At 36.6% G+C, this 25,672-nt stretch overlaps 3 protein-coding genes across 3 annotated transcripts in view; all 3 read right to left on the reverse strand.

The window, feature by feature from the left end:
* The window catches only part of LOC107717697 (vitelline membrane outer layer protein 1-like), a 29,250-nt gene extending 5,195 nt beyond the window's left edge, over positions 1 to 24,055 (reverse strand). Inside the window, exons 1-3 of the mRNA XM_016524535.1 lie at positions 23,870 to 24,055; positions 23,305 to 23,438; positions 23,038 to 23,151 (exon numbers count right to left, since the gene is read on the reverse strand). Of these exons, the coding sequence (XP_016380021.1) occupies positions 23,038 to 23,151; positions 23,305 to 23,438; positions 23,870 to 24,055 (434 nt within the window). The remainder of the gene's footprint in view (positions 1 to 23,037; positions 23,152 to 23,304; positions 23,439 to 23,869) is intronic.
* LOC107717698 (vitelline membrane outer layer protein 1-like) lies at positions 6,143 to 24,336 on the reverse strand. Its single transcript, XM_016524536.1, has 6 exons — positions 24,097 to 24,336; positions 8,400 to 8,621; positions 7,806 to 7,936; positions 6,993 to 7,106; positions 6,396 to 6,577; positions 6,143 to 6,304 (listed from the first exon to the last, which is right to left on the reverse strand). Exons 2-5 carry the CDS (start codon positions 8,604 to 8,606, stop codon positions 6,397 to 6,399), a joined length of 633 nt encoding a protein of 210 aa, XP_016380022.1. The 5' UTR covers positions 8,607 to 8,621; positions 24,097 to 24,336; the 3' UTR covers positions 6,143 to 6,304; position 6,396.
* Positions 12,353 to 15,503, reverse strand: LOC107717695 (vitelline membrane outer layer protein 1-like). The gene is made up of 5 exons (XM_016524532.1): positions 15,121 to 15,503; positions 14,754 to 14,887; positions 12,978 to 13,091; positions 12,537 to 12,718; positions 12,353 to 12,465 (listed from the first exon to the last, which is right to left on the reverse strand). The coding sequence occupies exons 1-4, from the start codon at positions 15,316 to 15,318 to the stop codon at positions 12,538 to 12,540; spliced, it is 627 nt and encodes a 208-aa protein (XP_016380018.1). The 5' UTR covers positions 15,319 to 15,503; the 3' UTR covers positions 12,353 to 12,465; position 12,537.
* Positions 24,337 to 25,672: the final 1,336 nt, after the last annotated feature.

Consider the following 25,672-nt stretch of genomic DNA (forward strand, 5'->3'; position numbering starts at 1 on the left):
CAAGGGGTCCTTGCATGAGCCACACTCGGGGCGCGACATTTGAAACAACGCACGCTGAGAAATGTGCTCTTTAGGAATTGCTCTTGCTTGCTCTTCAAGCGCCGGATGGCCACAGTGAATCCTCGCTGCTTCAGGCGTCTTCGACGGCGGCGAGCAGAGCTGGAGTTTCTTCTTCCTCGGCTTCTTGGCTTCTTCCAGAGTCAGCGAAGAGATGATCCTCGTCGCTGAAGGAGAATGATCTGATGAATGGCGCTGCGAGCCGACTTATATACAGGTCGGCTCCAACCCTTCTGGCGGGCTAAAGCGCCATTGGTTTGTGCAGCTACACAAACGTGAACAAATCAGGCTTCAGTACAGAGTAAAACAGGGAGTTTTTAACTAAAAATCCGAGTCCATAATCCATAATAACGCTTCCTCCTGTGAAAAAGTGCATCTCCTTTTGTCTCTCACATCAAAATCCAGCCACATATTTGTTTAGAGCTGTTTTGGACTTTTTCACGGGAGTAAGTGTAATTATGGATTATGGATATTTTAGTTAAAAACGTCTTAACGATGGATTTGTTTCTCTCATCTTCTCAAGATGTTAAATGATGGACTGGAGTGGTGTGGATTACTTGTGGGTTATTGTGATGTTTTAGCTGTTTAGACAACATAAAAAAACTCCTTTCAAATGGCATTGCTTGGACCTTTTGGAAAGTTTTTATTGAATGCAATTTTTATTTTGATATTTAGTGGATTCACAGAAATAATTTAATTATATATTGTAAGGATTCCTCTCATGCTTTGATGCTTGAATTAAAGCATTAAATGTGCCTGTTCTTCACAAAGCATTTCTTCATTTTTTGATTAGTCAATCATGAAAACTAAAAAAAATGAATGAATGAGATGCAAAGAAATATTCAACTGTTAATGATTTCAATCAGGTCAACGAAGAAGCACATTAATCAACAGACAAACACTAATGTCATTTCAAGCTAAATTAATATTTTAATAGATGTTACAGAAAAAAGCAGGTTTACAGCTTTACAGTTAATGTGGAGTATGGAGTTCATGGATTTGAAATGCATGGACTGATAAGACACAATAAGTGAGATGTACTGTCAGTCTTTGCTTTGTGTTGAGGTCCTGATCACATCTCAGGCTTTATTTTTTGACTAGCTGTTGTATGACATGGTTAATGTGAGCTCATAACAGTTTGCTGATCAATTATGATCCATCTGATCTTCTTGCTGTTCTTGTTGTTGTCCTCTAACACCTGAAAGAAAAGCCAAACTCAGATAAGCCAGCACTAACATCACTGAGATCCAAACAGCTGTGATCCGAGTGTTTGATTGCGTTCACATCACCTTAATCGCAGCAGTACATGCGCACGTCATTGAGAGCGGTGTCATCTCCTCGTCCTTGTGGCTTTTCTATCTGCGTCTTGATACCACAAATCGCTTTTCCTTCACATGTATTACTCCAGTCGCCCCAATCGCCCCAGTGTGTGCCGTCACCCTGCAGTAAAGACCCTCGACTGCATTTGAACCTGGGAGAAGTTTGGGTGTAAAAACATGATAAAATGTTGTTTCAATCAGTACCAACAAAACAAGGCAAAACAAACTCTTGGAACTTGCTATTTGACTTGCACCTAAAAAAAAAATTTAAGTGCCACAGAATAAATTTTCTCTTTTTATAATTTAACACTTTAACATTAGTCATACAAGTGTTGGTCTCATCTTTTCATGCGTTTATCAGCATTTTAATCCATCTTATACTGTAGATATCCTGGGAACTAAGGTTCACTTAAAGTGGGAGCTAGGCTTGTGACGCTATCAGATTTTCATGTTGCAATAATTGCTAAAGCTTTATCACGGTATACAGTATTATCACAACACCACCAATGCCACAACCAGATCTGCTTTTAGCAAGTGCACCGTTAGCGCTGGTCGTTTTCTCACCAAAACTTTGATGTGCATTGTCTCAGTTTATTACGTCAACATAACAAATTATGTGATCGTAAAAAAAGCAGGGAAAAAAAAGGCATTACATGCACATTTTTAAATCATACACTCTAAAAAATGCTAAACATTTAACCCAACCCCTGGGTCAAAACAGCCCAATTGCTGGGTTTGTCCCTATTTTACCCAGCACTGGGTTGTATTTAACCCAGCATTTTTTTAATTCTGTTTGGTTTGTAAATTAAAACTGAACCAGAGCCAGTAAGACTGCTCTAAGGAACAGTTTCTTCAAATCCAGAACAAGAAACCTTTCTGAACTCTCTGTGGTCTGTCAGCAGAATCTGCCTGATTCTTTCACAGCTGCTTCAGAATGCATTTATACAGTTTATCAATACGGTGATATCTGGTTCTAGCCAATCAGCAGCCAGGAGCACAGATGAACACATCAACAACCTGTATGTAAATGAACACACAAAAACACAAACACTGATCCAGCAAAATACCTGTATGCTTATCTTGAGTCTAGAGTCAGCAGACTCAGCACACTTGTAAATAACATACTGTGTCTGTACATTCATTTAAACAATTACAATTCGCAGAGTACAGCCTGCGATAGGGTTGCAACCGTTCCGTATAATATAGAAATGTCCCGAATTTAAGGGATCAAAGAAGCGTCCCGTACGAAAGCTATACGGAACGCAGTTTGTCCCGTATATTCACAGGCATACGCCGTATGACCACCAGACCATATGAATAACAAATTCTCAGTTGATAATTAATCATTCTTTTTGCAAAAATCATAGTTTTATTTGTGAATGTAGATGTTTGAGGAAGGCTTTAAGAGCAAGCAAAATCCTCTGCCGGCTGCTGCCGCTTCATAGGCTATATGATTGCACTAAAATTTGAGTAAAAAAATTAAAGTGCCATTGTTTAAAAAAACCCTGACGTTTCATAGACCTTCAGTTGTTATGCTTTCAAGTTTCATGCCATTTGTATGTATGTCATTTCACAGTATTTTCACCTCCTAAATTACTACACTACACTACATCCAAAAGGTAAAGGGGGAGGTGTTGCTTCAATTTATAACAATGTTTTCAGTATTTCTCAGAAGGCGGGCTTCAAGTATAACTCGTTTGAAGTAATGGTGCTTCATATAACATTGTCCAGAGAAACAAGTGTTAATGATAAATCCCCCATGTCGTTTGTACTGGCTACTATATACAGGCCACCAGGGCACCATACAGACTTTATGAAAGAATGTGCTGATTTTATATCCGACTTAGTGCTGGCTGCAGATAAAGTTTTAATAGTTGGTGATTTTAATATCCATGTTGATAATGGAGGAGAAACAATAATGTACAGTATGTGGAAAATAATGTGTTTTTTTAACCTTAAACCGCATAAACACATTTCATTACACCAAATACACCAAATAATGTTATTTTTAGCAACATCATATGAACCCTTTAAGACAGAAATATTAAGCAACAGAGAACATTAGACTCACCCTAAAATAAATTCCGGGCATTTGCTTACAGGTTTGCTTACATTTCATTTTCCTGAAGTAAGCCAGATCTGTTTATCCTTGTTTTTGTTCCGGCCAATATTCAGACAAATTATGCAAAGCTAAAATGTTGATGATCTGCATGTTAACAGAATCAGCTCAAATGCTGCTCATTGCCAGTAAAAGCATGTGCTCTTTGATTGGAATAGCTTTGATTGATGAGTTCTCAATATTGATATTTAATAGAAACTGTAAGCATAAATCAACACTGAACTTGAGTTCATGATACAAGAGCAATGAGGTCACATGACTCTCAGTGTCCCTGGTCATGTTCTTCCGTTTCCAGCTGATGAAACAATAACATCAAAAATATAGCCGCAAGTAGCAATCATCTGGATCTGATCACAAATATCATGCAGGATGAATAGGTGATATGATTGAAATGTGTGTGATACATGACACTGTATCCATTTTTCAGTGATTCTAATTGGGAGATCTCTATTCAGGATTATGGGTACTGTAATATTTTGCCAATAGATTGCATTGTGCAATCTCAAGCTAAATGAAGACATTTTAATATGCGTACATGTTATACTCTTAAAATGAAGTCTTTTTTTCCCCAGTGATTCCAAGTAATTGTTCCAAAAAGAAAAAAATTTTGTTAGTGTGAACAACATTTCACTAATTGAATTAACCTTTCTCTACTATAAAGAAACTTCTTTTGGTTCATGGAAGCTTCACTGCCAGTCAACCTCAGCTTTTTTGAGGGGTCTTGATTGTCTTGTAAGGTGTTATTTTGTGAAAATGACTGGCTGACTGTGCGTTATCACCTTTGATTCTCTTGCTGTCGTCCTCTTACACCTGAAAAAAAAAAACTTGCTCTGCAGTATGTGACAATCCAAGTGTTTGATTGTGATTGCATTACCTTAATTGCAGCATAACATGTGCACTTCATTGAGTGCGGTGTCGTCTCTAATTCCCTGTGGCTCTTCTATCCGTGTCCCTTTTCCTGGACACAGTGGGCTCCGGTCACCCAGTGTGTGCCGTCACCCTGCAGCAAACACCCTTGACCTCATCTGAACCTGGAGAAAATTCAGATGTGACTTAAATGGAAAACATGATTTATATTGCTACATACTCACAATGTTGTTTGCGGCCGTGTCGTCTCCAATTCCTTTGCCTGATGGATTAAAATACTGATACAAATTAATTAATTGATCAAGCAGACACAGAGAGCTAGTGTAGTTAGTGGTTCAACGGATCACAAATCTCACGGTTCGGATCACATTACGGTTTTTGACCCACGGATCGGATCATTTTTCGGATCAGCAAGAAAAGAGATTGTGACCTGATGCACAGATCCGATATAATGATACACTTCACATCCGATTTCTTTCTCAGCTGTTTTCATTCACTTGAGATATAACTGACTGTGTTTACCTGAATGATTGTCGAGATGGGTATTTTGTCATAATTTTATGTGTATGTGTCTGTTCAGAGGATTCAGAAGAGGATTCAGTTCGGTGTGCGCGCTTCATGTGTGTGCGGCTGTGCGCATAGAGAAGTTCGAGTTCCCTTTCACCTTTTCTCTCTGGAATTGTTTAAAATTCGGTTGCTTGTGTAAATACGAACAAATGATAAACTTATACTCTATTATGGTTAAATTTTGCAATTAATCCGCGGATCACATGCATGCCGAACCGTGGGGCTTGGTCCGTACGGATCACGGATCAACCACTAAGTGTAGTACCATAACATTCTCAACTTTATTAAGGAAGATGGGCCATATTTATACAACACAGATTCATACAATTACATAAAAGATGTCCTCAGCCTCCAATCAAAGTAGTCAGAGGTCAAAAAATACCCTGTATGGATATTAAGAAATATAACAACATTTAAAGGGATAGTTCACCCAAAAATGAAAATGTGATGTTTATCTGCTTACCCCCAGGGCATCCAAGATGTAGGTGACTTTGTTTCTTCAGTAGAACACAAACGGAGATTTTTAACTCAAACTGTTGCAGTCTGTCAGTCCTCTAATGTCAGTGGATGGGAATCACGGCTTTGAGAGTAAAAAAAAAACACAAACAATACCTCTGATTTTCACCGCAATGTCTGAACTGTCCTGAGCGCGTCCTCGATAACCGGCGCGTGACGTGTCTTCTTCTTCTTCTTGCTTTACGGCGGATCGCAGACTTATAAGTGCATTACCGCCACCTATCTCTCAAATGGACCATTGACACTCTATCTACAATCTCAATTAGGAGTGTCAATGGTCCATTTTGAGAGATAGGTGGCGGTAATGCACTTATAAAATCAGAGGTAAAAAACGATATAAATACTGTTCAGTTTCTTGCACTTGCAACGGTTTGAGTTAAAAATCTCCGTTTGCGTTCTACTGAAGAAACAAAGTCACCTACATTTTGGATGCCCTGGGGGTAAGCAGATAAACATCAAATATTCATTTTTGGGTGAACTATCCCTTTAAGATGCATGTACGGGCACATACACTTTTTTGCCAAAAGTATTGGGACACACCCTTCTAATGAACAGGTTTGACTACTTTAGTAATTTCGAAGAGTGCAAATCTTAATGTAAAAGCATATAATGATATTGTAGGGAATTGTGTGCTTCTAATTTTATAGCAACCGTTGGGACAGGACCCTTTTCTATTCTAGCATGACAATGCCTCTGTGTATAAGGCAAGATTCAAAAAGAAATGATTGACTGAGTCAGTGTGGAAGAACTTGACTGGTCTGGCTGTTGTATGACATGGTTAATGTGAGCTTATAACAGTAAGCTGATCAGTTATTATGATCCATCTCATCTTCTTGCTGTTCTTGTGGTCCTCTAACACCTGAAAGAAAAGCCAAACTCAGATAAGCCAGCACTAACATAACTGAGATCTTCCAAACAGCTCTGCAAGTGTTTGATTGCGTTCACATCACCTTAAGCGCAGCAGTACATGCGCACGTCATTGAGAGCGGTGTCATCTCCAATGCCCTGCGGCTCTTCAATCCGTGTCTTGATACCACAAATCCCTTTTCCGTAACATGTTTGACTCCAGTCGCCCCAATCGCCCCAGTGTGTGCCATCACCCTGCAGTAAAGACCCTCGACTGCATGTGAACCTGGGAGAAGTTTGGGTGTGACAACATTATGATAAAATATGTTGTTTCAATCAATACTAACAAAACAAGGCAAAACTCTTGGAATTTGCAAGGCCTGTAGCACAAAACTGGTTCAATGGCTACTCAGCTAAGTTTGAGTAAACTTGAGTGAATATTTTCCAAATTATCCACAAATAATGTTTTTTTTTTTTTTACTCTAGTACTGAGGTGCATAAACACAGATCAATGAGGCCTACAATCAGTCAGTTCTAAAAAGAAACACAAAATCTGAAAGAAAACAAATTGACAAAAAGATTTAATCTGAGATTTGGTGATAATAATGGGTGATTTACAAGCAATTTTTAAAAGACTGGTCATTTTAGAGCAACAAATTAGGTTAAAGGATTTTTAGCACAGCACAAAAGCACAAACTCACATGATGTTGTTTGCGGCCGTATCGTCACCAGGTCCTTGGGGGCTTTCAACTCTCAGCTGAAAAGCAGTCAAGAATCCAGAAGGACACCATTTGATATCAGTCCACCGACCCCAGCTGAAGAAAAAACACAGTTTTATTGATCAGTTTGGGTGTGACAACATTATGATAAAATATGTTGTTTCAATCAATACTAACAAAACAAGGCAAAACTCTTGGAATTTGCAAGGCCTGTAGCACAAAACTGGTTCAATGGCTACTCAGCTAAGTTTGAGTAAACTTGAGTGAATATTTTCCAAATTATCCACAAATAATGTTTTTTTTTTTTTTACTCTAGTACTGAGGTGCATAAACACAGATCAGTGAGGCCTACAATCAGTCAGTTCTAAAAAGAAATACAAAATCTGAAAGAAAACAAATTGACAAAAAGATTTAATCTGAGATTTGGTGATAATATTGGGTGATTTACAAGCAATTTTTAAAAGACTGGTCATTTTAGAGCACCAAATTAGGTTAAAGGATTTTTAGCACAGCACAAAAGCACAAACTCACATGATGGTGTTTGCGGCCGTATCGTCACCAGGTCCTTGGGGGCTTTCGACTCTCAGCTGAAAAGCAGTCAAGAATCCAGAAGGACACCATTTGATATCAGTCCACCGACCCCAGCTGAAGAAAAAACTAAGTTTTATTGATCAAACCAATCATTATTTTCAAGAAAATTCATTTGTCTAGCTTATGAAGAAACTGACTCTTAACGTAACAATTCTTAATAACTGCAAACTACATTATTACTCTTTAGACTCTTTAGCCCATTACCTGCCTACATCTGAATGAACTGAGGCGTAGCTGTGATACGAGTTTGAGGAGCCTTTACTATTCTTTTTAACGCAGTGAAGGCGAATCCCGTTGAGTGCAGTATCATCCCCATAACCAATATGATCTTCCACCTTAAAAACAAAACAAAACAACAACACTTAGACAAATTTGAAAGAGAAAAGGAGTAATCTTAACTCCAACCTCCAGTGTTCCTGGAGGTGCACCAACATCACACTTTTTGGATGCCTCCCTTATCTGACCTATCCATTTTAGATCTTGGAGTCTCTACTAAAGAGCTGATTAGTTGAATCAAGTTTGTTCAAAAATGTTTGTTTGTGTGCCTTCAGGAACAGAGCTGGGAATCCCTGGACTAACCCAATCCATAGTAACATTCAACTTCATGTTTCTTTAGTATTAAGCAAAGCAGTCAAAAACTTGAGCATGTGCAGTTTCCTTAGAAACACCTAGAATTGAATCACTAACAGCAACTCCAGGGTTTATTTTTTCTAAGGATTTGAACCTTCAACCCTCAGTCACCAGCTTACACTTTAAACCACCCCCATACTACTGTTATAAAGTCAATTCTCAGCTTACCTTTAGACTGAACCCTGCGGCGTACGTTCCAGTTGGACACATTTCTCTGTGACCCCACGACCCCCATCCCCCCCCATTCGTCACAGTCAGCTCTGATTTATAATGTCTGCTAAAGCTTCGCTCAGAACGTGTTCCTGTGGACTCAACACTCACCTGCAGCCCAGTAATGACTAGCAGTGAAAACATCATGGAAATGAAGTGATGCATTGCTGCAGCACTGGCCTGATGGATTAAAGTACTGATTAAATTAATTAATTCAAGCAGACATAGAGAGCTAGTGCACTACCATAAAATTCTCAACTTTATTAAGGTCATATTTATACAACACTGATTCATGCAACAACATACAGGATGCCCTTGGCATCCAATCAAAGTAATCAGAGGTAACAAAAATACCCAATATGGATATTAAGAAATATAACAACAATTAAGATGCATGTATGAACATATGAGTGTGCGTGTGTGTGTGTGTGTGTGTGTGTGTGTGTTCCTGGTGTGTGTGTGTGTGTGTGTGTGTTTTGGGTGTGTGTGCTTGGTTGCCGTTATCATACGGGTGCACCAGTGTGTCCGAGGTCTAGTTCTCGTTTTGTCTAGGTGTGATCATGATGTGCACATAATGAAAGGAAGTTACACAAGGGCAGTCAAAAGTGAAGCTTAAGAAATAAGAAAAACTATATAAGAAATGTAGAATTAGAATAAGAAATAAGAAAATTGACAGTGATCATATGATGCTTTGCATGAAGAAATAAATATTTGCAGAGCAAACTCAGATCAGTTAACTAAAGAATCAGTGTTTATTACATTATTAGTACATTATTGGGTTTCACTTTATTTTGATGGTCCCTTTAACACATTCTGTTGACTATAAGTAACGTTGCACCTACATATCTACTAAGTCTCACTAGAGTGTTAGTGGAGTATTAGTAGACTGGTAGGGTTAGGGTTAGATTAAGTTGACATGTACTTGCAAAGTTACTTGTATTCAGTAGAATGTCTGTTGGGAGACCATCACAATAAAGAGTTAGCAGATATTAAGCACACAGTCTACTAATACTCTAATGAGAGTTAGTTGACATGCAATGTTACTTATCGTCAACAGAATGTTCAAAAGGGACCATCAAAATAAAGTGTTACCCATTATTGTTCCAGTCAGTGATCAAGACAACAATGCAAAACTTAATGACTAAATGAACTTGAATATTAAAATAAATGGCCTGCATGTTAACACACTTTAGACAAACATTGACTGATCAGATCAAATGCTGCTCGCTGAAACAGCTTTGCTTGATAGTTTTACACTTTTTAATGTTTCATGAGGTTTCAAAGAAAAATAGATACTGTAAAACAGAAATAATACCAATAAGCAAAAAGAAAACAATATTTTAATATTTAAAACAACCTTTCTGCACTATAAAGAAACTTTTATGCAATGGAAATATTTCATGGATGTTAACGGTTCATTATGGAACCATTAATGCCAACAAAGAACCTGTATTTTTAAGCCTGTAGTATATAAATCAGGGCTTCAGACAAAAAATCAACTAAGGAGCCACTGGCTCCTATAAGAAACAAAATTAGGTGCCAAATAATTTTTTTAGGTACCACAGAATAAACTTGTTTAATTTCTTTATTTTTTATCACTTTTAACATTGCAGTCATACTGTCATGTGTTTGTCTCATCTTTTCTTGTCTTTATCAGCATTTTAATCTATTTTGTAGATGTCAAGTGGGAACTAAATGTGTTTTTTCAACTTGAGCAATATACAGTTTCAAAGAATTGTTTATTACACAGAGACTGTGCCAATATCACATCACTTGGCCATTGAGTGTAGTTTGGGCTCCTCCTCAGTGCATCCTGTAAATGTTGTCACGTGTTTTCAGGGCTTGAGTGGGACTCATTTTCAGCTCTGGAGTTTCATGTCTTCGACCGGCCCACTTTAGTTCACGACTAACTATATTACAATAATGTAATTAAAACCTCAGGATATTAAGTCTGCAATAGTGCACTGTTCTCTACAGCCTTTAATTCATTGTATTTTTCTATATCTTTCTTCCTCTTTTTTTATACTGGCCTTTTCAGTGCCACCTTTGCGCTTTCTAATATCCATTTTTATCTATTATTTTTTGCTTGCATATCTCCAACAACTGACCATTTTGTTGTTGCTTTTGTTCTTTTGAGCCGCTGGTGCCACTGTCGGAGGAGTTAAAAGATAATTACGTCATCATTATGGTTGCCAACTTCAGAAATTGAAAATAAGGGGCAATTGTGATTCTTTATAAGAAAATAAGAGACAGAGTAAGGGACACTCAAAATATTTGTACTGTACCAGTGTAGCTGCCTGCAGTTAAAAAGTTCTCAGAAATAATCATTTGTTTAGCTTAACCTATTTATGTACAATTATTCTAAAAAGAATCTAATGTCATACAAAAAAAAAAAAAAAAGTCATTAGCCTGATTAAATTGTACCATTATAGAATTGTGACTGCACAAGTGTAGTAATTTAGGAGGTGAAAATACTGTGAAATTACATACAAATGGCATGAAATTTGAAAGCATACCAACTGAAGGTCTATGAAACATCAGTCAATAAAGCATTTTTTAAACAATGGCACTTACATTTTTGAACTAAGATTTTATTGCAACCATAGCCTCTGAATGAATGAAAATGCATATTTTTCAATTAAAGAAAACTTAGAGAGTGTGGGCTAGCCTACTTCTGGTGCATGGATTTGTACTTCAATAATGAGGTCCAAGAATGCGCTAGAAGTAAAAAAAAAAAATGTGAATGTATTTTTTTTCTCTATTTAACAGCATGAACTTAGAATAGTGAACGACGTCTTCCCTCAGGTAGATTGAATGTTTTCCTGCCTTGCTGGATGTTGGGCTCATGATCAATAAGTTGTTTGCATTCGCCAAACTGATTTGGCAAAATCAAAACGAGGCGGACGGTGAAGGGAATTATGGAATTTCGCTTGGTCTTAAAGCATTCAAACGGCTACATTCACAAATAAAATAATGATTTGTGCAAAAAGAACGATCAATTGAGAATTTGTTATTCATATGGTCTGGAGGTCATACAGCGTATGCCTGCGAATACGGGACAAACTGCGTTCCATATAGCTTTCATACAGGATGATTACATATTATATGGGACGGCTGGCAACCCTATCGCAGGCTGCACTCAGCGAGTGGGGCTGTGAGAAAATAATAAATAAAAGAGTAGGGCTGCTGTGAGTGCAGGCAGTCTAGAGACAGCATTTCAACCCCAGTGGCACACATCAAGTCTGTTTTAGTAACTGGCAATTTTATAGGTGTTGAAATTCCTTTAGCTCCTTGCATTCTTTCTTATCATAGACAACAGATTAAGTACAAATATTTAAATATTTAATATTTATAAATTAGCAAAATGATCATCTTTATAGTCATTTTTTAGCTGAATGGACGCTGAGAGGTTATTCTGAGGTAAATGTTTTGTTACATGGCACTGTTTAAGCTTTACACGTTTTCCGCAGTTTGAAACACTGAATAAGTGATTACATGAGACATTTCAGTAAGTTGTACTAGGCTATCTTATAAAATAGCCTAACTTTTGATGTTCATTCATGTTCATTTCATACTATAGTAGTAACGAGAAGGATATGAGTTAGTGTTCCTGTAGAGTTCACTGTTCATTTCCAAAAAAAGCATTAATGGATAAGACTTTGAATGCATTGTAAGTCACTTTTGGTCGAACCGTCTGCCACATGCACTAATGCAATCATACATCTGATGTATAATGTTGTGATAAAGGATGTGAGACTACAAGTTGCTTCTCAGATAGACACTTTAATGCTGATATTTGGCACAAAAATAAAATAACAAGTGAGATGATCCAGTCAACCTGGGCTTTTTTTCAGGGTTTTGATTATCCTGTTAGTATTTTATTTTGTGATAATGACCAGCTGAATATGCATTTTCACTTACATGAACCGTGTCATACCACAGTTTTGTTAGCTCATCATTGCATTCAATCAATTATTACAATCCATCTGATCTTTTAGCTGTTCTTGCTGTCGTCCGCTTACACCTGAAAGAAAAACCAAACTCAGTTGCTCTGCAGTATGTGACAATCCGAGTGTTTGATTGTGATTGCATCACCTTAATCGCAGCATAACATGCTCGCGTCATTGAGAGCGGTGTCATCTCTCATTCCCTGTGGCTCTTCTACCTGTGTCATGATGCCACAAATCGCTTTTCCTTCACATGTTCTGCTCATATAGCCCCACTCGCCCCAGGCTGTGCCGTCACCCTCCAACAAAGACCCTCGACTGCATCTGAATCTGAAAAAAGGTTTAAAAGAAGAAAAAAACATTATTTGAAAATGCAGACAGAATCTCGGAATCCAGTTATTAAAACAGATTTTATTGTATAACATGGAATGTCACGGAACTTGGCACGTTCTGGATCAAGAAATCAAGTGCTGTACAATTAATCAAATTAAAATGGTGAATCTAGTGACTGTGTTTATTAAACCGCAAAGACTGCCTTTTAAAAATGTACTTCTGCCTATCTTAAAGTAAATGACGGCCACATACTCACCTGATGTTGTTTGCGGCTGTGTCGTCTTCAATTCCTTGAGAAGATTCGACTCTCAGCTGAAATGCTGTCAAGAATCCAGAAGGGCACCATTTGATTTCTGTCCACTGACCCCAGCTGAAGAAAAAACACAGGTTTACTACCGAAAATTAAAGAAAATTGATTTGTCTACTGTAGCTTATGAAGACACTGCTTCTAATTAGGGATGCTCCGATCGATCTGCCGGAGATCGGTATCGGCCGATAATCACATTTTATGACTCGATCGGTACTCATTAACGAACCGATCACAATTTGATGACGTCAACGCGTGACGACGTACATGATGTGTGGGGGCATCAATGATTTGGCGCCACAGTCATTTTCGAGAAGCAATGAAAAATTCGCTATTTGTCGTGTATGTTTTGCATGATGATATGATGAATGGATGGTTCATTTTTAACAGCAGATTCAGTGACGTTAGAGCTGATCTGCGCCTCACTGCACGCGTCTGTGGCGCGTTACGGCTCCACGGGAACCGGAGCTGTTCGCGGCTGTTCTAGTCAGTGCTTGTGTTTATGAGCTCTCCGCGCTGCTTGGCTAAAAATAGTCTTTTGTGAGTTGTCACAGCGTGGACGACGGAACAAAACCTCATCGGAGCCGTAAGGGGTAACGATAACATAATGCGCTGATCGTGGGCTGCTTTTAAATGAACATTTATTTATAAAACTAAATATCTTCTTTGGCGAAACCTAATGAGTTGCATCAAACTACTCCAATAAGTTATTTTAGGAGTTTAAATATTTTTTAAAATTAAATGTTTATTTTGTCCTCCACAGTTTACTATTGTATAATGTTTAAATAAACCTTTTGTTTGTATTTATTTTTGTCTTATATTAAGTATCCTGATATACATAATGTTATACATAAACCCCATTTTAAAAGCATATTAAAATGTTCACTGTATAAGGAATAATTTTTGTAATTATTTATATAACATTATTACATATGTTATAGACGGTTTCAACGGCAACAACATAAACAAATATTACTGCGCATGCGCGCTTTTGTGGCCCTAACTTAACTTCCGGTAAATAACTTCCAAATAGAATCAATAACAACAGCTAAATAGTCCCTCTAGAGTAGATTGTTTCTGATAAAAAGCAAAATATGTTTGCTGCGTAAATCAGACGGATTTACTGAAAATACAAATTCATTCTCTGCCAGCAGGAGGTGCTTTAAAGCGGGAGAAACAGAGGTTTCCCCGGTAACGGCTGTACACAAAGCAGAGCTCCGCTCACAAACGCTGCTTTATCAGACATTACATGCAAGATTAAATGAAAATGACATCAAAATTTTCTAAAGATAGTCTTCCTTCATAAATACAGTGATATAAAAACACCCGCGTCTCGTTTTGATTTTTAAACGTGCAGTACGTGCTCATGTTTATTCAACAAAGCCTTTTGGAAAACTGGTCAGTTTTGATATTGTGGCAAGCGCCACAAATAAATAAATGTATGGGAAACACATCCCACAGCACAACCACCTGAGCCCAACTTCAGTCTACTCATCACCTTAACTTTAACTGTGTTTGTAGCCGGAGCCATAGCCAGACTGATAAACAAACACAGACCGGAAGTTAACTCAGGGCCAGGCGTGTGCACCCGATCAAACCGTCTGTATAAAGCTTGAAGCATCAGAATCTGCATCGGTATCGGCCGATCACCATGACAAGAAATCGGTACTCCGTATCGGCTGCAAAAATCTGCTATAACTACTATAACTACTCTGTTGACCTTACCTTCCTACTTCTGACTGAACTGAGGCATAGTTTTCATATGAGCTTGAAAAGCCTTTGGACGGATCGACGCAGTGAAGGCGAATCCCGTTGAGTGCAGTGTTATCATCCCAAAAGCCATAGGAAAGTTGTTCCACCTTGAAAAAAACAACACAACACCCTAAATTTGAAAGAGCTACAATCAATCATTGAAAAGTTAACTGTAACCATCCCATAGTAACATTCATCTTTGTGTCCTTTAGTATTAAGCAGGTGCAGTTCCCTGGAGATACCTGGAATTAAATGCCTAACAAGTAATGATCAGTCACCAGCTCACGTTTAACCACTAAGCCCCCCCATATTACTGTAATGGATTCAATGCCGGACTTACCTTTAGACTGAACCCTGCAGCGTACGTTCCATTTGGACAGATGTCCTTAAACCCCCATGATCCCCAGTTCGTTCCATAGTACACATTCAGCCACCATCTGTTTTTTCTGTTGATGTCTGGATCAGAATCCATTATGAATGTCTGAATGCTCACATGCAGCCCAATAATGACTAACAATAAAGAAATTAAGTGATGCATTGCTGGAGCTCTGGCCTGATCGATAAAAAATACTGATGAAATTAATTCTGTTTGATTTCTACACCAGAAACTGATCCAGGGTCAGTAAAACTGCTCAAAGGAACAATAGTTTCTTAAAATCCAGAACAGAAAACCTGAGCCGACTGCAGTCTGTCCGCAGAATATGCCTGATTTTTCAGAATGCATTTTCATGGTTTATAAATATCATGATATCCTGGTTCTAGCCAATCAGCAGCAAGTAGCGCCGAGTGCACATCAATGACCTGCATGTGACTGAAAACACAAAAATACAAACACTGATCCAGCAAAATATCTGTATGCTTAACAGTTAATGTCCCTGAAAACAGTTTTTCTTGGTAAAATGCCTATAAAATGTTGAGTTGCTTGTTTGATTTTGTGTTTTTGATGAGTGAAATATTAAGCATGCACTGCAACAGAGAATATAAGACCTTGAAATAAATTTGCAATCTGCAATTTGTAAGCATTTGCTTACAGGTTTATTATTTCCTCAAGTGAATAAGAATGATTGCAAGGAAGCAAGTGTTAAAGGAAGTAATATGCTAAAAATGATCATTCTGTCATCATTTAATCAACCTAATGTGGTTCCAAACCCGTATAACTGTCTGTCTTCTGAGAGCCATGAGGAGAATTTAAGTGTCGTAAAAGTATGTTTATACACACTGTAAAATCTAATTAGTTAACCTTACTTTAAAATGCATGCAAGCCGATTGCCTTAAAAAACTAAGTCAAGTAAAAAACTTTTTACTTTCAAAAACTAATTCATTTTAAGTAGTGCTGGGCAATGATTAAATTTTTAATCGCGATTAATCGCATTGTGCACAAAATTCAATAATGCATTCAAAAGTAGTGTATTGTGCACTTTTTTCATTTAAAAGTACTGCTATATGAACAAAAGCGCAATAACATTTGGTTTGCAATCACTTTAAACAAATAAGGTGCTTTTTTTACAGTAGTATTCCTTTTACATAGCAGCAGTTAAAATATTTATTGTAAATCTCAACTTATAACATTAATGTAATCAAATTAAATATAAAACAAGCTATTTGCCACTGCCAGGGCATTAACGTTTTTATAGAAACTATTTTATAGTTTGCTATAGAAAAACAAGTTATGCTCAGAGTCCAGAGCCTCCATCATAACATTATAACAGGTACCTTAGAGACCTGCACGATCGCGGGACAACACTTGATGGGCGGGTAGAAACTCATGTGTGCGGGATGCGGGAGAATAAGGGTGTACTCACACTAGGCAATCTTAACCGTGCCTGAGCACGTCTGACCCCCAAAGCCCGGTTTGTTTGACTAGTGTGGTCGCTCCTTGCCGCGCTCGGGCGCAGTTCGTTTAGCCGTCCCTGGCTCTGTTGGAAGAGGTGGGCCAGAGCGCCGTTCAGTTATATATAGATCAGTGAGTGTAAGCGCTAACCGCGTCGGAGCGCGGAACTTATGATCAAGCTGCATGATTGTGTGAACATTTTTGAGCAGCAAGAGTGATAGATCTGTAAAGCAATATTGTGAGAGGGCCGTATGTTACCGCGTCCCAAACAACTCAAAATAATAAACCACAAAGTTAACAAAACGATGCACTCCACTGTGCTGAGCGAGATGCTTCTTTTGTTGTCTTCACATGCTATGGGAAACTTCCTATTTCCCACTTATGAAGTCGTGATTACGAGCACGTTGCATTCTTTTCTGTTAAAAATAACAGTGGACAGTGGTTTGTGAATGTTGATGCTTAGCCTAAATAATTTGATCGGGAGCGTTCATGTGCAGTCTTAGGTCCACCCCAAATGCTCTCATTGGTTGAGACGCGTGACACTCATCCCAAGCCAGTACTGATCAACATCCCACCCCTCCTGTGACCCATGGTTTGTCTGTGTGTATTCAGTGCCAGTGAGCAACGGACATTCATAAAAATAAAAAACTGCGTTAACGCGCGATAAAATAATTGTTGGCGTTAATCAATTAATGTGTTAACGTGATAATAACGCGTTAACTTGCCCAGCCCTAATTTTAAGTTAGATATACTAGGTGTGTAATCCAAACAACTTATTTAAGTTGCACTAACTAATGTAACACTTACTGTAACTTGGAATTTCTCAATTCTATTTAACTGAACAGCAATCAGATTTACTTGTTAAAATTAGAGATGCACCCATTGCAATTTGTCCGATTTCGATTTCCGTTTTTTTTTTGTTGCAAGTGTGACCTGCTGATACCGATTTTGCAGATCCCGATTTTCTTTCTAAGAACAATAATTGACAGCATATACAAACAAAAATCAATTTTTTTAATGCAAAAAATGATTTACATAATAAAAGAAATTATTCAACATTATAATTCCCCCAATGTGGACTAAGTAACACTTGAACAACTCTCAAAACAAAGTGCTCTGTGACTGGAAAGAGGTAGAATTGAGTTGCTGTATATAACAAGACAGATGTCATTTCCCACTGTTTATACATTTTCCCTAACTTTTTTTTAAATGTGTCATCTTTCACATCAAATTCTTACATTGTTTCAATTAATTTAGTTGGAATAATTAGAAACTGTAGAGTTGTTACCATTCAAATGAAATCAGTATCAACAAACTCCATCTTTCCATTGCCGGAAACAAAGAAGCTGAAGTGTTTCAATAACGAAACACCACTGTGTTGCTTGAAGACACACAACAGTTCTGGTGTGGCTTTGATTGGAACTATTTTGGTTTACGAAATTGAGCAAAAACCAATATTGTGTCAAATGTAAGTCACTTAAAGGGGTCATATGATGCGATTTCAAGTTTTCCTTTCTCTTTGGAGTGTTACAAGCTGATTGTTTGATATTCAGAGAAACATCTTGGTCGTGTGATGTTACTTATATTCTAAAAAAAAACTATCTACCGCAGTATGCATCTATAACTTTCTGTGAGTGCTGTTGCTCTCATTTATCTTGATTTCTGCACAAGTCTCTCTCTCTCTGCGTGAGCCTCATCTGGCATGACGTCGCGTTTACACTGAATGCAATAAAATCAGAATCATTCTCAGATAAAAAAAATTTTGGTGCGTGAAGAAAGATATATCCGAAGAACAAATTCAGATTAGTTAACTAAAGAATCAGTGTTTATTCATATTATTGCTCCAGCCGGTTATCAAGACAACAGTGCAAAACTAAATGAACTTGAATATTAAAGTCAATGACCTGCATGTAAACACACTTTATACAAACACTGACTGACTGGCACAAATGCTGCTCATTGCCAGTAAAAGCATGTGCCCTTTGAAACAGCTTCGCTTAGTTACTTTTTTTGGTAACACTTTATAATAACTTACATTAATAAATCATTAACAGACATTATTTTTTGCATAACAGATCATTAGTTAATATATATTAACATAGCTGGAAATATGAGACAATATGCTTGTCGATGTTTACTAATGTAATTATTAACCATTACCTATTAATTAACAGATCATTTAATGTAAATTTAACTGCTTACAAATGTCATTAAACTTTCAATTCATATGATCATGCACATTTTAAAAATCTACAAATGATTTTAACATGATTTTAATGTTGTAAAGTGTCATTCTGTTTTTTCTGTCATTTTAAATTTCTATATTCCAGTTTTTATATTTAAAACATTAATCTCATAACATTATTTATTCCATTTTTTATATTTAAAACATTAATCTCATAACATTATTTATGCAATTTTTTTGTGCAGTATAAATGTATGTACAAGTGCTAGAAATATAAAAATAAAATAAAATAAAAAATAAGTGTCACCGCTACGGTGAATGAAACGCACGAATAAGATAACGAACAATGCAAATACGCCCTTTTTCACTCTGTCCTCCTACTGTCTGGGACTGCTATTAGTATGTGTATGTGTGTTTATGGGCGGACACAGGGCGAACACAAAAGGGTGAACACAGGTCGGACAGGCAGGATCACATGTAGGGACGTAGTAGACCAGACCACAAACAGTGAACAGAACACAACTAATATAGTGGAGCAAATGAGAATAATTAACCTGACACACCTGAACATAACGACAATAATCAGACACAGACGGGAAACTAGGTCACAGAGCACATGGGGGAAGAAAACACAACAAACAGTCCTTGGGTCTGACAATAAGTGTATGGAACCCTGCATGTTTAATTAGGCCTATACTTGGCTTTAAAAAAATTTTAAAAATCCACTTAGCCAACATAACGTTTTTTTTAAGTTTATGTAAATAAGTTTATCCTGTGTATTTTGACACATACATGGATGTCTCTGGGCTAAGCCCCGGCTATCTACTCACCCCAGAACTGCCACTTGACTAAAAGTATTTTCATACAACTTGACTTCTGAAGTCATAGTAAGTTGCACAAAGAAATGTATACACATAGCTACAGAATCAGTGTTTATCTATATTATTGTTCAAAACAATAATGTAAAACTAAATGATTGTGCATGTCAATAAATACACTTTAGACCAACACTTACTAATCAGGTCAAATGCTGCTCAGTACCGGTAAAAACATGTGCCCTTTGCTTGATAGTTTACATTTTTTATTAACTTTCATGAGGTTTTAAAGGCAAATAGATATTGTAAAGCAGATTCCTTTAACCCTTGTGTGGTGTTCATATTTTTGTATTCAGCCAGTGTTCGTGGGTCTGGTGGACCTGCTGCATTTTTGGGTTTTTAATTCAACACAATTAGAAAAATTGTTAAAATACTCAACAGATGTTTACTTCATCCCAAGTACAAGCAATATAAACAGCATATATGGTTGATATTTGCCCTTTAATTTTTTTAGATCACATTTATGAATTTAAGTGCTACAACCTTGTGCAGGAATGTCAGGGGCAGAAACACAAAATTCACACTTACACTCACACTCTCTCTCTTACACATACACACACATAAACACACATACCCATGCTAATAGCAGTCCCGACCCGAACACCCTGTATGTAATGTAAGTGTGTAGGGGGGTGTACAGTGTGTGGTCATTGAACATTTGTTCTGATATATGTTCTTCACAGAAAATGAGCCAAGGCCAATGAGTATGAGTTTGAAAAAATAATTAATCGTATAATTTTTCTTTTGACAAAAAGTGAAAACGGGTCCCACAGACCTGAACACAAGGGTTAAAGGAATACTAATTTACCATACATAATATTTTTAATTGCAATTATTTTGATGCAGTAGTACTTCAATATAAATACTACCTTAAAAAATGCTCCTACTGTATGCATTACTCATAAGCTAATCAGGCTAAGTTCAGCATAAACAAAAAAAATGTAACTGCAGTTGTACAATTGAAGATTTGTTTATTCAGTCTTAATTTTTTAAACACTGTGGGTGTTTGAACAAGTGTTTCTGAACATGTCAAACACACCGGAAGATCATCCATCACAGCTGCAGTGCTTACAGGACTTGTAGTGCTTTCATTGACATTCCTTAAGAGGTTTTAAACTAAAATGTGAGTCCATAATCCATAATAACGCTTCCTCCAGTGAAAAGTGCATCTCCTGTTGTCTCTCACATCAAAATCCAGCCACATATTTGCTTTGAGCTGTTTTGGCTTGTAAACGGTGCTTGATCTGTGCTGATTTCTCTCCTGATTCAGACCAGAACACTTTTACACTGGAAGAAGCGTTATGATGGATTATGGACTCGTATTTTAGTTAAAAACATCTTAATGCTGGATTTGTTTCAGCTTGTGTCTTCTCCAGATGTTAACTGATGGACTGGAGTGCTGTGGATTACTTGTGGATTATTGTGATGTTTTTATCAGCTGTTTGGACACCATCAAAAACTCCTTTCAAATGGCATTGCTTTGACCTTTTGGGAATTTTTTATTTTGATATTTAATGGGTTCACAGAAATCATTTAATTATTTATTGTAAAGATTCTTCTCATGCTTTGATGTAAAGTTATTGGAAATGTGCCTGTTCTCCACAAAGCATTTCTTCATTTTATGATTAGTCAATCATGAGAAATAAAAAAAAATAAAAGAATGAATGAGATGCAAAGAAATATTCAATTATTAATGACTTCTGATAGATGATTTTTTATTGGTGTTAGGATATAATTATGTAAATTATGAAAAAATGACAGGTAAGCGGGTTGACAGCTTTACAGTTAATGTAGAGTATTGAGTTTATGGATTTGAAATGCATGAACTGAAAAGACACACTTTGCATTGCCATGTAATAAGTGAGATGATGTACTGTCAGCCTCTGCTTTGTGCTGAGGTCCTGATCACATTAGGCTTTATTTTGTTCAGGCTTTTATCTTTTTTTTAATAATACTAATATTTAATAAATTTAATAATACTGACCTATTACTTTTGCTATTGCTTTTGACCACTAGGTATCAGTATTTAGTCAGAGACCTACCCATAGCCACGGGAACATATTTTATCTGGGGGTGGGGCTTGATGTTGTAGGGGGATTGTAAACAAAAACCTAATATTAAACAGCCCAAACACTTATAGATCAACATACAAATTATATATAAAAATATATAAGAATGAATATATATTTGTGCTTTTGTGATTTTAGCTCAATAATATATATATTTTTTTAATATTTGTATTATTTTAAGGGGATTTTACTAAATGTTAACCTCTAAATTCTGCACCATTTATCTTCTGCAATATCAGGGTGTAACCTCTAGATGGCCGTATAGCCCTATGTGTAAATACATATAAACCGTTTGCTGCAGAGTGAGAACTTAAGACAAAGCACGTGACTTGAATCAGGTTATTCATTGATATATTTTCAGACATTATTAAAGACTACATTTAGTAAAAGTTGAAATTTAAATGTATTGACAGCGCTTCAAACCAATGGTGTTGACCATTATCCAATTTAGAAGCTACAATTCATAGTCTTCAGTCACATGACTGGCTCGACGACCTGTCGGGCAAAACATCCATAGAATTACAGCAAAAGCTCAATTTTCCATTTGTTTCTAATCCACAAATATTTAGATCTTTTGATGACCGGACTTACATCTTTGTCGGACTCGAAGACATCTCTAATTTGACAGTTTACCATCTGATCTCACTCAGTGACTCTAGGATAAGAAAAAACTAAGAAACATGTTATTTCAACAAAAAAAACATCAACTATAAAGTGTCATGCAGGGAATACTGGGAGTGTCAATTAATGTTTTTTCACTGTAAATTATACAATGACTTTCTTTTTTCACTTCCAAAAACCGTATTTTTAACAGTATTTTACTGTAGAATCACATTAAATGTAATTACATTTATTCACCGAATATAGTATGGAAAAGTTAAACAGATCTCTGGGAGCCCCAAAAGTGCGTGGGCCCTTAGAATTGTCCTAACTTTCCCCCCCTTAGTGGCGCCCCTGCTAACAAAACAAGGCAAAACTCTTGGAACTTGCAATTTGACCAGAGGCCTGTAGCACAAAACTGGTTTCAATGGCTACTCAGCTGAGTATTATGAGTTAATTTTGAACAAACTTGAGTGAATATTGACCAAATTATCCACAATGTTTTTTTTTTCACTCCAAAACTGAGGTGCATAAGCACAGATCAATGAGGCCTACAATCAATCAGTTCCAAAAAGATTTGGTGGTGATGATAAAGTATAATAATGAGTGATTTACAAGCAATTTGTAAAAGACTGGTCATTTTTGACCAAGAGCACCAAATTAGCATTTTCAGCACAGCACAAAAGCACATACTCACGCGATGGTGTTTGCGGCCGTGTCATCACCAGCTCCTTGAGGCTGTTCGACTAACAGCACAAAAGCAGTCAAGAATCCAGAAGGACACCATTTGATATCTGTCCACCGACCCCAGCTGAAGAAAAAATACAGAGTTTTATTGATCAAACCAATCATTATTTTCAAGAAAATTCATTCGTCTAATTTATGAAGAAACGGACTCTTAACGTAACAATTCTTAATAACTGCAAACCTGCTACATTATTACTCTTTAGACTGAACCCATTACCTGCCTACATCTGACCGAACTGAGGCGTAGTCATGATAGCGGCTAAATATGCTACTAATCACATCAATGCAGTGAAGACGAATCCCGTTGAGTGCAGTGATATCACCCTTTTGAGCATAGGGAGCCTTGTCCACCTTAAAAACAAAACAAAAACACAACACTAAATTTGAAAGAGAAAAAGATTAATCTTAACTCCAACCTCTAGTGTTCCTGGAGGTACAACATCATTTCATATTTTGGATGTCTTTCTTATCTGGCCGATCCATTTCAGGTCTTGGAGTCTCTACTAAAGAGCTGATGAGTTGAATCAAGTGTGTTCAAAAACGTTTACTGTTGGTGTGCTTTCCCTGGTCTAACCCAATCCATAGTTACATTCCACTTCATGCTTCTTTAGTATTAAGCAGTCACAAAACTTGAGCAGGTGCAGTTTCCTTAGAAATACCTGGAATTTAATTTAACAGCAACTCCAGAGTTAATTTTTTTCTAAGAGTTTGAACCTTCAACCCTCAGTCACCAGCATACACTTCTCACCATTAAACTGTAAATAAGTCAATTCTTAGCTTACCTTTAGACTGAATCCTGCGGCGTACGTTCCAGCTGGACACATTTCCCTGTGACCCCACAACCCCCATCTCCCTCCATTCGTCACAGTCAGCTCCAATCTGTAATGTCTGTTGATGCTTCGCTCAGAACGAATTCCTGCGGACTCAACACTCACCTGCAGCCCAGTAATGACTAGCAGTGAAAACATCATGGAAATGAAGTGATGCATACTGTAGCTGCAGCACTGGCCTGATGGATTAAAATACGGATTAAAATTAATTAATGGATCAAGCAGACATAGAGAGCTAGTGCACTACCATAAAATTCTCAACTTTATTAAGGATGATGGGTCATATTTATACAACACTGATTCATGCAACAACATACAGGATGCCCTTGGCATCCAATCAAAGAAGTCAGAGGTCAAACATTACCCTATATGGATATTAATAAATATAACAACAATTAAGATGCATGTATGAACATATGTGTGTGCTTGGTTGCCGTTATCATATGGGTGCACCAGTGTGTCCGAGATCTAGTTCTCGTTTTGTCTAGGTGTGATCATGATGTGCACATAATGAAAGGAAATTACACAAGGGCAGTCAAAAGTGAAGCTTAAGAAATAAGAAAAACTATATAAAAAAATTATAATTAGAATAAGAAATAAGAAAATTAACAGTGTTCATATGATGATTTGCATGAATAAATATTTGCAGAGCAAGCTCAGATCAGTTAACTAAAGAATCAGTTTATTACATTATTAGTACATTATTGGTCCAGCCAGTGATCAAGACAATGCAAAACTAAATGACTAAATTAAATTGAATATTGAAATCAATGACCCGTAAGTAAACACACTTAACACGAACACTGACTGATCAGATCAGATGCTGCTCATTAAAACAGCTTTGCTTGATAGTTTTTATTATTATTATTTATTTATTTTTTTTTTACATTTTTTTAATCTTTCATGATGTTTCAAAGAAAAATAGATAATGTAAAACAGAAATCAGACATTTAAGCAAAAAGAAAACAAAATGGTGTGTCCACTATATATATATATATATATATATATATGTATGTATATGTAACTTTTATGCACTGGAAAGATTTCATGGATGTTAAAGGTTCTTTATGGAACCATCAATGCCAACAAAGAACCTTTATTTTTAAGAGTGTATGCTTTTAAGGGACAGTATTACACTTAAATTTAATGTAGTGTTCTTGTAGAATTCACTGTTGATTTCCAGGAAATGCATGAATGCAGCTGTATATAGAGTAAATAATGCACAAATCTGTACATAAATCTACTGTTCCAGATTCACACACATTATTATTATCATTAAAATTTTTTTATTTATTTTTTTTTTACATTTTTTTAATCTTTCATGATGTTTCAAAGAAAAATAGATAATGTAAAACAGAAATCAGACATTTAAGCAAAAAGAAAACAAAATGGTGTGTCCACTATATATATATATATATATATATATGTATGTATATGTAACTTTTATGCACTGGAAAGATTTCATGGATGTTAAAGGTTCTTTATGGAACCATCAATGCCAACAAAGAACCTTTATTTTTAAGAGTGTATGCTTTTAAGGGACAGTATTACACTTAAATTTAATGTAGTGTTCTTGTAGAATTCACTGTTGATTTCCAGGAAATGCATGAATGCAGCTGTATATAGAGTAAATAATGCACAAATCTGTACATAAATCTACTGTTCCAGATTCATACACATTATTATTATTTATTGTTGAGTCTTACTATTTAAATGTTTTTCTGTTTTCATGTCAGATGTGTATGTATATCAAGC

This window comes from Sinocyclocheilus rhinocerous, unplaced genomic scaffold, assembly GCF_001515625.1.
Source record: "Sinocyclocheilus rhinocerous isolate Xijiao unplaced genomic scaffold, SAMN03320098_v1.1 scaffold3043, whole genome shotgun sequence".
Taxonomy (NCBI): domain Eukaryota; kingdom Metazoa; phylum Chordata; class Actinopteri; order Cypriniformes; family Cyprinidae; genus Sinocyclocheilus; species Sinocyclocheilus rhinocerous.